Source organism: Pipistrellus hanaki, assembly GCF_964339955.1.
Source record: "Pipistrellus hanaki genome assembly, chromosome: 4".
Lineage (NCBI taxonomy): Eukaryota > Metazoa > Chordata > Mammalia > Chiroptera > Vespertilionidae > Pipistrellus > Pipistrellus hanaki.
In genome coordinates, this window is record NC_140506.1 from 80,197,856 (window position 1) to 80,210,373 (window position 12,518).

At 52.1% G+C, this 12,518-nt stretch overlaps 1 protein-coding gene across 3 annotated transcripts in view; it reads left to right on the top strand.

Moving 5' to 3' along the window:
• Positions 1–12,518, top strand: part of ABCC6 (ATP binding cassette subfamily C member 6) — a 49,944-nt gene that overhangs the window by 9,265 nt on the left and 28,161 nt on the right. For all 3 annotated transcript variants that reach the window (XM_084881085.1, XM_084881084.1, XM_084881086.1), the window contains 4 exons: positions 200–331; positions 4,788–4,997; positions 5,607–5,784; positions 9,572–9,733. In XM_084881085.1, coding sequence (XP_084737211.1) covers positions 200–331; positions 4,788–4,997; positions 5,607–5,784; positions 9,572–9,733 — 682 coding nt within the window. The remainder of the gene's footprint in view (positions 1–199; positions 332–4,787; positions 4,998–5,606; positions 5,785–9,571; positions 9,734–12,518) is intronic.

Here is a 12,518-nt window from a genome sequence, read left to right on the forward strand (position 1 = left end):
ATGACATGATCGTTATAGACTGGAAAGTGCCAGCAAATATGAGGTGCAGGTAAGTCCACTGCCTTCACTCTGCCGAGGGGCCAGCAGAGGTGCAGAGAGGTAAAGGGACTTACCCAGGGCCACACAGCTACCAGGCCAGGACTTGGATGGGGCAGAAGACACGATGAGCCTGCCTGGGTGACCCTCTCTTTTTTTACAGGCTGATCTGGAGGGGCTACAGGAGGCCACTGGGACCAAAAGACCTCTGGTCGGTGAGGAGAGAGAACTCCTCAGAAGAACTTGTGTCCCAGCTGGAAAGGGAATGGACAAGGAGGCGCCGTGCAGCCCAGCGGTGAGTGTGTGGAAGCCGAGAGCGCTCAGCTGCATGGTGGGTTAGCAAAGCTCCTCATTTGGCCCCAAATATAACCGCCCACCCTCCCCTGGCTCCACCTCCACAGCCCCTTCCTGCGGGCGGATGTCACTAAGCATCAAGGGGTCAGGAGAAAGGGGCCTTTTCTCCCCGAGTGCTTGGCAGGCTCCCAAAGGAGAGGGAGGAAGTGGGAGCTCCACAAGGGCCCCCGAAGGAAGCTGGGGTGCTGGGATGGCCGGCAGGAAACAGGGGGGCCGTTTAGGACTGGGGGTGGAGAGTTGGATGGTGGATCAGAAATGCAGGCAACTATTCGCTTGTGTTACCTGAGTGACTCATTTCCTGGGTCTCGGCTTTCTTATCTGTTCCATGGGGAGGCCATCCCCTCTCCCCTAACTCATAACCTGTGGGAGACGAAAAGGAAATGATTTTAGGAAAGAACTGAGCGAATTCTTCGAAAATGGTAAAAGCACAAGCAATACCAGTTTCCCCAGAGCAGTGGTCGGCAAAACTCGGCTCGCAAGCCACATGTGGCTCTTTGGCCCCTTGAGTGTGGCTCTTCCACAAAATACCATGTGCGGTGCGCACATACAGTGTGATTGAAACTTCGTGGCCCATGCGCAGAAGTCGGTTTCAGCTCTCAAAAGAAATTCCAAACGTTGTACTGTTGATATTTGGCTCTGTCGACTAATGAGTTTGCCGATCACTGGCTCAGAGGATTTCAAGCTCTCTCTAGCCCTGTCCTCTGCCTCATTCTTGCCCACTGTGGTATCTCTGGAAACTTCGGTGGGGCCCTTGGAGTCTGAAAAACCAGTTTGGGAACCGTTCTAGAGAAATGAGCTGACAGCATTACTGAAACTTGAAGTTTGGACAAGTCACCTGACCTCCCCGGATCTTGGTGTTTTGGGGAACAGACAAAAGTAACTTAGTTCTGTGGGGAAAGTAACACGTGCCTTATGTACTCCAGGATTTTGTGGTGGTGGCTGTAGATGCTAAGGCCCACAATCTAGCGGGAGAGAGAGGGAAAGAGTGAGAAACTGTTGGCTCACATAGCTGAGAAGGCAGGTCTAGCTTCAGGTCTGGCTGAATCCAGGGGCTCCCATGGTGTCCAAATTCTTTCCCTACATCTCTCATCGCAGCTGTTTCTGTGCATAACGCCATCTATCCTCGCTTTCCTATAGGAAATCTCAAGGAAATTGGGATTGGCTGGCTCATGTGAGGCCACTCGCATGGCTAGGGGGTGGGCCCTATTATTAGTGGTTCTTTGAGAGTCACACAAAGAGGGAGGGGAGAGGAGGAACTGCCCCCCAAAGGAAGGGGGTGGGTTGCTCAAAAAGGGGTGAGTATATGAGCAAATCGAAGCAACAGCTCTCTCCCACACCAGGCGTATTTGCTGAACTCCCGCCCCTTACACACACACACACACACACACACACACACACACACACACATATTCTTAAATTACCTTTGAGGGGCAGAATTCATTCAAAAAAGCCCTGGTGTCTCACCGCTCTCTCCCTGCACTGGTTTCCCTTGCCAGCATGAGGACGTGAGCTGGTGGATGGAAACATTCCCCCAGGGCAGGCGGAGGATCCGTAAACAGTGGACAGGAAGAAAGGAGGAAGGCATGGTTATACAGGGACCCAGCTCAGTCATGTTCCGAGCTGACCGAGGACACACAGAGGGGACTTTGGTTTTTATGCCTGAAATATTTTGCAACCTTTGGAGGGAGAAGATGTCATCCTGAGAGGTCAGCAGGTGGTACCTACCGGCCCAGTCAGGTTCCCACTTGGTTGTAAAAGAGAGAAACACCCCCACACTTGGTGGAATGTGGTTCTTGTTCTTTGGGGTTTTGTTTTTTTAATAGGTTGCCAACATTTAAAGCAGGAGAGATGTCGCCTAGGAATCTGGAATTCTGATCTCTCTTAACGCAGACTGGCAGTGCGGGGTCACAGCCCCTCATGGCAACAGGAGCGTGGGTCTGGGTGGTGGCTGCCCCGTTAGACAGGGCAGGTGCCCTTCAGCTGGCCACAGACCCCACCACGCCCTTCTGTCTCCCCCAACTTACACCCGGCCACTCACTCACACCCCTGCCTCACCTTGTGGTCGTATAGCAAGTCCTGCACAAACAGACCTTTGGTCCAGAGACCAAAGTTATCCCAGGCTAGAGGCTTTCCTGGAAGAGAAGCGAAGCCCCCTGGGGCGGAGAAAGTTTGCTACAGCCTGCAGGTTGACCACAATGAGTCGGAGCTCTGGGGCAAGCAGCTAGACCAGGTCGAGCAACACACTCAGCTGGAGGAGGCCTTCACAGCATCTCTTCCCCCACCCCGATTTACCACAGAAACACAGGCTCAGAGGGCAAGGGACAGAGGGCATTTGAACCACCGTCTCCTGGCTCCAAGGCCAAGTTCAGTCCACCAAACCAAGTTGCCTGCTTCCTTCCTTTTTTTTCCCCACAAATCTTTATAACCTGATGCACCAGGCACTCCTGTTGGGCCCTTTGCACACATCACACCTAATCTGTTTTCCCTCATCCATTGCGAAAGCATTCACGGAGTGTCTACTATATTCAGGAGCTGAACTAGGTGCTGGGGAAAAAGCAAAAAAAGTCTCCCCAGGTCTAGCAAGACCACTAAGTACAGGAGAGAGCTGGAGAGAGTGGGCATGGCTGTGAAGGCCAATGATTAAAGGATGGAATCAGACGGGGAAGGGTGGTCAGGAAAGGGCTCGGCAAGGAGGTGACACCCTTTTGTCATTTGAGACCCAGATACCAGAATGCACGTCATGCCCAGCTCAGTGACAAAGGCCAAGCCACAACCCTCGGAGATGCCAAACCAAACAACAAGCGAGGCCAGAGATGGGGGACAAGGCCTTGACCTTGTCAGCAAAAGTCTGGCAACCGACCCTTGCCAAGGTCTTTTTTTTTTTTTCTTTTTTTTTCTTTTTGTTTCGGTGGGTGGTAAGGACCATAAAGAGGCGCTGTGTAAACCATGAATGGGGATCTGGGCTCAGATCCCTGCTTTGTCCTTGCTGGGTGAACTCAGGCAGCTGTCACCACCTCTCTGAGCCCCAGCCTTCTCTTAAGTAAAGTGGGGAGCCTGTGATACCGGCAGGCAGGGAGGTTGAGAGGAGTTGATGCAGTCAGGCATGTACAGGACTGATCCCAGTGCCTGGTCCTGCGTTCAAGCTCTGTACGTGGGCATTGATATTAATGATAACCCCATAGCTTGTCAGAATTGGAAGGGACACAGAGAGAGAGGAGACTAGCTCCATCACACACAAGGACACAGAAGCACAGAGAGGGGAGCAGTCTGCCCAAAGTTACACAGCAACTGGGCTGTCAGCAGCTGCATCACCACCAACCAGCCTCTCCCCACAACGGAGGAGTGCCTGCCTCAGAAGGGGTCCTCTGACTTCCCCTCCTCCCCTCCCACCACCCCAGCTCTCCCTGTGGCCCCTGGTTGTGGCCAAGGCCGGGCTCTTTCTGCTTCAGGGATCCTGAGCTTCTGGATGTGGTGTCATACAGACAAGGAGTGCCAGGCCCATGGACACCAGCAGGATTCTAAACCGGTTCTAAACCTGTTCAAAACCACCTAAGGGCTGTGGTGGGAGAAGGGAGGGCTGTAAATTGGATCAAAAAGGGCCCGAAGGCAGAGTTGGGTTCAAATCCCAGTTCTTTTGCTTCTCAGCTATGTGTCCCTCAGACAAGTTCACCCTCCGAGCCTTAGTTTCCTCATCTGTGAAATGGGCTTAACACCTGGCTTGCCAGGTTCTTAGGAGGACTAGGAAGTGCCTGGTGCATAGAGTAGGTGCTCAAAGCATGTGCAGTCCCATCACCGTCCATGAGATCTTGGGGCTGCCTTCCTGCCCACCCACCCCTACCTGCCTGCCTGTCTCATAAGTGGGTGATCTGGAGGGTAAAGAAGTGGGTGATCTGGAAGAATAGGGGAAGAGGGGAGGCTCGATCAGTGCTCACCCACCCCCTGGTTGAGAATAAATCCTGTAATGCTGGGTCCTGCTGCTGACAGCTCAGCTGCCACCCCTGAGAACATGGAAAAGGACTCTCTTCATCCGTTGGGGCCCCTAGCAAAGTGGCATAGACTGGGTAGCTAATCAACAACCAAGTTGTCTCTCACAGTTCTGGAGGCTGGGAGTCCAAGACCAAGGCACCAGCAAGTTTGGTGTCTGGCAAGGCCCACTTCCCTGTTCAGAGACACTATCCTCTCGGTGTCCTCACATGGCAGAAGAGGCAAGGCCATTCTCTGGGATCTTTCATAAGGTCACTAATCCCATTCATGAAGGCCCCACCCTCAGGATTTAGCTATCTCCCGAAGGCCCATCCCCTAACACCAATGCTTTGGGGGTTAGGATTTCACCATATGAACTTGAGGAAACACTCAATCCACTCAAGGACCCAGTGCCATGTCTCTTCTCTCCTAAGGCACTCCGCGGCAGCCGTGTTCAAAAGGAAAGGGAGCCTCCGCCGCGGTGGGGAGGCCGCAGAGGCCGAGGCCTTCCTGCAGCCGAAAGGGAGCGTGAGGGGCCCGCTGCTGAGGGCCATCTGGCAGGTCTTCCGCTCCACCTTCCTCCTGGGGACCCTCTGCCTTGTCATCAGTGACGTCTTCAGGTTCACTGTCCCCAAGCTCCTCAGGTGAGTTCAAGCCTAGGGTTGCCTGGCTACGGTTGGTGGTCCTTGGGGCCAGGGGGCTTTAGCTCTCCTGCCTCTTACCTAGACCTCTGCTCAGGGAAGTGGAGGGTGGGCGAAAGGACACTGAGAAGGACCAAAGCAAATGAGAAGGTGACTGACCTTGGGGAGAGACAGTGAGTGACCGCTAACCCGACTGTATCAGTTAGCTTTTGCTGCGTAACAAAACACCCCAAAGGTGATGGGCTTTAAACCACTTATTTACTTACAATAATGTGGGTGAGCAATTCAGTTAGTGCACGAGCACCCCATGTCTGTTCAAATATTCCTTTCACAAGGATACCAATCCTACGGAATGAAGGCTCCCCAGAGCAGACTCACTTTAACTTATGCAGTTGCATTCTGAGGTGCTGGGGGTTCGGACTTCAACATGGGAATTGTGTGGGGTACAACTCAGCCCAATCACAGCTCACTTTGAAAATTAGCATAGTCGTTTCTGAAAATAAAATCTGCCGCACCATCTGGTCCTCCAAGACCTGGCCAGGCTTGGGCAAAGGCAGCACCCGCGGGTGCCTTCTCTCATCAGCTCCGCCTCCTCCCTCCTTCTCCCACAAGCCTTTTCCTGGAGTTCATTGGCGATTCCGCAGCCCCGGCCTGGAAGGGCTACCTGATCGCCGTGCTGATGTTCCTGGCCGCCTGCCTGCAAACGCTGTTCGAGCAGCAGCACATGTACAGGCTCAAGGTGCTGCAGATAAGGCTGCGAACAGCCGTCACCGGCCTGGTGTACAGAAAGGTGAGCCGTGGGGAGAGGCGCGGGCCTGGCCCTTTCCCTTCTCCGCATCCTGTCCTGACCTACGTGCAAATGCTCTAGCTCAGTGCCGTCACTGAGCTGTTGGTATCATCGGTGCCTGAAAACATATTCATTCCTTCGTGAATAGCTGCCTACACTGCACTCTCACCTCCTAGGTTATTTCTCTAAGGCCCTGCATGATCCCACCCGAGGATCTTAGTGACCTCATCATATCACATCATGTGTAAGGTGACCAGATGTCCCGCTTTTGGCGGGACAGTCCTGATTTGTAACAATTTGTCCTGCGTTCCTTGGCGTTTTAAAAAATTCCAAAAGATTTAAGATTCTTTCTAAAAATCGGGACTTTTTAAAAACACCATGGGACTCAGGACAAATTGTTACAAATCAGGACTCTCCCACCAAAAGCGGGACGTCTGGTCACCTTAATCATATGCCTCTTCGTCTCTTGCTCACCCGCTCCAGCCACAAACACAGCAAGCACCCTCCCACCTCAGGGCCTTTGCACTTGCTGTTACCACTGCCAGGGCAAACCTTTATGTCATCAACTCCCTCATGAGGAAAAAGGACTCACCTCTGGGCACTGCAGAAACTAGGTAACAGTGGGCTGTCAGCTATGTCACCAGGCGGCACGGCTTATGGTAAAAGTAAGCCCTGACCCACTGGTAAATTGCATCTGACCTGGAAGTTCCATTAGGGAACTATGAACACCTGGCGGGAAGCCATAGCCCTGGGCCTCTCTCTGTGCAGTGACTCTTATCCCTTTGGGGGACCCTGGAAGGAACCCCACAAGACCAATACTATAAGAGACAATGGCGGGCTGGCCGGTTTGGCTCAATGGATAGAGCATCGGCCTGCGGAGTCAAGGGTCCCAGATCTATTCCAGTCAAGGGGAGTTGCGGGCACATGCCCGGTAAGGAGTGCATGAGGCAGCTGATTGATGTTTCTCTCTCATCAAGGTTTCTAACTTCCTTTCTTTCTTTCTTTTTTAATATATTTTATTGATTTTCCACAGAGGAGAAAGGAGAGAGATAGAGAGCTAGAAATGTCGATGAGAGAGAAACATTGACCAGCTGCCTCCTGCACACCCCCCACAGGGGATGAGCCCGCAACCAAGGTACATGCCCTTGACCGCAATCGAACCTGGGACCTTTCAGTCCGCAGGCTGACGCTCTATCCACTGAGCCAAACCAGTTTCGGCAAGGTTTCTAACTTTCTACCCCTCTCCCTTCCTCTCTGTTAAAAATCAATAAAATAAAAAAATTAGAAAAAGAGAGAGAGACAATGGCTCCTGTGGGGTCTGGAGTGTCTGAGCCAGAGTGATGCTGCCCCATGTGAGTCTCCTTCTCTCATCCCTGAGCTGCTGCCTGAGGAAGGGGGCAGCTAAGGGAACAGCTCCTCAGCGGCCACCAGGGTGGGTCTTGATGCTGCCCTTCCTGCTGCTCTTCAGACCCGTGTCCCCTGAGCACACTGGAGCTACGCCCGTGTGGCCGGGCCTGTCTTTCCAACCCACCTGTTGAGTGAGGTGGGTTGGAAAACGACCAGGGCATTGCCCGTCCCGCTCCCCATCCGAGGAAGGCCTTCTTCGTCTCATGTGAGGCCAGGCCCCTCGCCTCCTCTCCGGCTGCTCTGGGAACTGTGTTCTCTTATTTTCCACAGCTGCTGTTTTGTTTTGTCCTTCGTCTTGTGTTACTCCTCACCTAAGACATTTTCCCCATTGATTTTTAGAGAGAGTGTAAGGGAGGGAGAAAGGGATGGAGGGAGGGAGGGAGGGAGGGAGGGAGGGAGGGAGGGAGGGAGAGAGAGGGAGAGAGAGAGAGAGACATAGATATGAGAGAGACACATCAATTGTTGCCTCCTGCATGCACCCCAACTGAGATCGGGGATCGACCTGCCCTTGACTGGAATGGAGCCCTTAGATGCTCCTCCTGTAACCACGCTCATACCTGCCAGAGCTACATCTAGTGTTTTGACATCTGGGGCTTTATAGATCCCGGATGGACTGTCAATTCCTAGAGAAAGTAAATGACTCACCTGACAGCACACATTCAATATGCAAACCACTCAACCCAAAGCCCATCCCCCAACCCCATGTATGGGGCTCTCACATTCTGGGACACCCCCCATACACACACCCTGCCCTAATCACTCAGGGCCAGACAACTAGGCAAAAATCCGCCCCCCCCCCATCTTCCCCCCCACCCCCTCCCGAGGCTGATGGGATTGTTAAAGAAAGCCAGCCCTAAGCCTGCTTGCCCTGCCCGGCCTTCCTGCCTGTGAAAACCACAGTCCAGGCTCCTGCCCACAGTTCTGCCCGCCTCCCTCCACCCAGCCTGGTGCTTCCCTGAGTGGCCCCTCCCAGTAAGGATTTAAGACACTTCGTGGCACTCGTCACTGCCACTGAGGAAAGAGCTAAGGCCGTCTTTACTAAACCCTGTTCCCCAGCTCAGACTCCACTCCCAGGAGAGCCAGCCCAGCCCCTGTGCTGTCCACAGCTGTGTTCTCAGCACTCAGCTCAGTGTGGGGCACAGCGTAGGTGCTCAATAAAGACTCAGAGATTTTGGGGAGAATTTCTACCCTCAGTCATTCCCAGTTTATTCCTCCCCTCCTCACTTCTTTCCACATACACTCAGCAGACAGAGGATTGCAAGTAACACTGAGCATTCAACAGGCAGGAAGGGGTCTGCTGTGGCCCCAGGGTTAGGGCCGGAGAACCAGGCTGGTATTTGAGCAGCACGGTAAATGCCGGTAGGGGTCCATTTAACACCCTGTTGAGCCCCGGTCAGACCTTACTCATCCTGGATTCAATCCTAGCCCAGTCACTTACAAGCTCTCCGACTTGGGGCAAGTTGGTCCATTTCTCTGTGCCTCCGTTTCCCAAGCTGTAACATGGGGTTAGTCATTCTGCATTTCTTTGATTCTAGTCTCACTTTTTTAAAAACACTTCTCAAATCAAGATGCCTTATGTCTTAATTTAATTGGCATTGATATATATATATATAATTGGCATTGATATATATATATATATATATATATATATATATATAATTTTTTTTTTCTTAATGATACACAAACAGAGAAGGTTTTATTCAAGGCATTGCAAGCTGAAATACGGCAGTATCTGCCCCATGCAGTTGTGTGACGGGTTCATCACAGAAAATGATGACACTGGGTGTTGAGCACAGCGCCTGCATCATGGTTAGCCCTCAGCAAACGGCCACCACCGCCGTCTCAAATCCAAGGTTTTCATGTATTTTGTGACGGACTATCATCGCTCCAATGCTTTATAGGGATTTCAGAGTATTTTCCTCTTTGTCATCTCCCTGAATTCTCACGAAGGCCCTAGGACAGTGTTCGGCAGACTCATTAGTCCACAGAGCCACATAGCAACAGTACAACAATTGAAATTTCTTTTGAGAGCCAATTTTTTTAAACTTAAACTTGTTCTAACACCCCTTCTTCAAAATAGACTCGCCCAGGTCGAGGTATTTTGTGGAAGAGCCACAGTCAAGGGGCCAAAGAGCCACATGTGGCTCGCGAGCCACAGTTTGTCGACCACAGCACTGGGAGCTTGGTTTAGGGGATTTTTATTAGTTCACATTAGAGATGAGTGGATGGGGGCTCAGGTGCTGAAAAATCTGCCTCAATCAGCCAGGGATCAGTCTTAGTTCCAGACCACCAGCCTCCTCCATGCACCTGGGGCCTCCCTGCGCCCTCCAACCCCATCGCCCGGCTCCCTCAGAGTCAGGCCTCCTTCCTCCTGCCCTACCAGGTCCTGGCTCTGTCCAGCGGCTCCAAAAAGACCAGCGCCGTGGGGGACGTGGTCAACCTGGTGTCCGTGGACGTGCAGCGGCTGATTGAGAGCGTCGTCTACGTCAACGGGCTGTGGCTGCCGCTCATCTGGATCATCGTCTGCTTCGTTTATCTCTGGCAGGTGTGCTGGGCGGAGGGCGCTGGGGCCTGAGCGGAATCCTACCCCGCCCCCCTCCTCTCCTCCTCCTCCTCCTCCTCCTCCTCCTCCTCCTCCTCTCCTCCTCCTCCTCCTCCTTCTCCTCCCTCCTCCTCCTCCCTCCTCCTCCTCCTCCTCCTCCTCCTCCTCCTCCCTCCTCCTCCTCCTCCTCCCTCCTCCTCCTCCTCCTCCCTCCTCCTCCTCCTCCTCCTCCTCCTTCCTCCTCCTCCTCTCCTCCTCCTCCTCCTCCTCTTCCTCCTCCTTCTCTCCCCTCCTTCCCTTACTCCTGTCTCCGTCTGCACACTGTGGGCTAAAATGAGCAAAGTCTTAGACGAGGATGGCCTTTCCTTGACCTTGGGCAGGATGCTCATCCTCTCTGGGCCTGTGTTTCCTCACCTGTAAAATATTGATGATAATGACGACACTGACACCTCGTACAGGGGTACCGAGGAGATAGATCAAGCCAGTTTGAAGTTATCAGTAACACTGGGGCACCAGCATCAACTGCAAAAAAAAAAAAGACAAAACATTTTAGGGGAAAGAATTTGCTACCTGGTTTTCAAAAACCATAAAGTGACCAGTGTGGCAAAAAAATTGTTTACCGTAAATCAGTTTCTCTAACTTGCTTTCATCTAGTTTGTGGTATAGGGTTTCCTTCCTTCCTTCCTTCCTTCCTTCCTTCCTTCCTTCCTTCCTTCCTTCCTTTTTAAATTAAAACCACAGACCTTGGAAGGGGACTGCCTGGGTCCGAAGCCTGCTGTCACTGCTTGTATATAACTATAAAACCTTGCACAAGGCACAGCCTGTCTGGGCCCCATTTCCCCGTCTGTACGGTGAGAATCACAGTAAACAAGGTGCCCTGCCCCTGATGCTGAGTCTGACTGAGCTGACTGCGCACTGAGACAGGGCCCGCACACAGCTGCACTCTGTAGGCATTTGCTCGTGTTATTGATTATGCAGGGAGGTGGGGGTGGGGGTGGGGGTGGGGGTGGGGCAGTGCATCTGAAGATCTTCCTCTAGCTCGGCTCCAGGTGCAAGGCTCACACTCTTTTCTGTAAGAGACCAAATGGAACTATTTTAGACATTGGGCTCCATGTGGTCGCTCTCAAAACTATCCAACTCTGCCCTTCGAATGCCAAAGCGGCCGAGGACAATCCTAAGCAGGTAGACAGGGCGGAGCTCCAGTGGGACTGATGAGGAACACTGAAATGTGAACTTTGCATAATTTCCCCATGTCCCTACATATTCTTTTTCTTTTCATTATTTCCAACCAGTTAAACTTGTAAAAACCATTACATTTGTTTGTGTGTGTGTTTTTGTTTTGTTTTGTTTTGTTTTGTGTGTGTGTGTGTGTGTGTGTGTGTGTGTGTGTGTATACAGCTCACAGGCTATATGAAAGCAGGTGGAGGGCCCTGGACCATGTGCCATAGTTCACAGGACCCTGGGTGGGTGTAGCAGTGGCATAGTGGTTGTGAGTGAGTGTGGAATAGTCCCAAATGCCACCTACTGTGTGCTATCATCATTACCGGTCCTCTACTGCTGTTTCCACACACCTGTAGGGCAGGGGCCAGAACCTTTCTGACTTGGTACCTGGTATTCCAGGGCCTAGCACACAGTAGGTCCTTAGCAAGTACACATAGGGAAAAAAGTTCCTGATGTGCAGTACATAGATGTTAGCTGTTATGATAGAAATATGGGGAGGGGGACGAGGACACAGGGAAGTACAAGGCAATTGAGTAGGCCGACCCATGACCCAAGTGAACCTACGGACAGCACACCCATCACCCCCTGGCCTACCCATAGGATCACCCTGAGATCCTAGTGAAGGAGGGTAGGCATTGGGGCTGCAATAGTTAGCATGTGTAGCATTTTTGCCAGTGGATGCCATTTTACCAGAGAGGGTTTGACCTATCAACATGTTAGTATTTTCCCAACTCTGGTATTTGCCTTCTGGCACTTGTCTATGTAGCCACTAGGTGGCACTATGGCTACATAAATGAAACAAACTGGCTTGTTTGGGCATCAGGGAAATTTCCAAAATTTTTTTTGACTAATAGGAGAAACCAAGGCCCGCAGGCTGGAGAGAGGGTGAGGCTTGACTAGAGAACGGGCCCAAATGACCTCAGAAGAAATCTCAAAAATTGCAAATCATTTCTTCTGCCCCCACCTCCACATCACATCCACTGTGGAGAAACCAGAGGGAACACAATTGTCCCCAAGTCACAGAGCTGGGGGTGGGGGGTGGGGGTGGGGCGGGGACGGCCAGACAAAATACAGCTGTCCAGTTAAATATACATTTTAGATACACTGAATAATTTCTTAGCATAAATATGTCCCAAATATGCCATGGGACCACCTTACACTGAAAACGTATTCACTACTTATCTGAAATCCTCATTTAACTGGGCCGGTGTCCTCTGTTTATTTGCTACACCTGGCAGCCCTTGTGAAACGAGGACTCGGGTGATAATGGACTGTGTGACTCCAGCACTTAGCTTGGGTGTGGGCACAGCTCTATTTCCATTTCACAGATGAGAAAGCTGCTTACCCTCTCAGGGAGGGTAAGTCACTAGCCTGAGGCCACACTGGTGAGTGTCAGAGTCAGGATTCGAACCCAAATCCTGTCCCCAGAGGTCTGGCTTCACCATCCTGACCCGGCACACCCCCCGGTCAGGATGGTGAAGTCTTCTCTGCCCCCTCATGTACAAGGCGTCTCCTTCTAGGTGTCTGTCCCATGATCCTGGTCTCCATGGCCGCTAGCTGCCCTCAC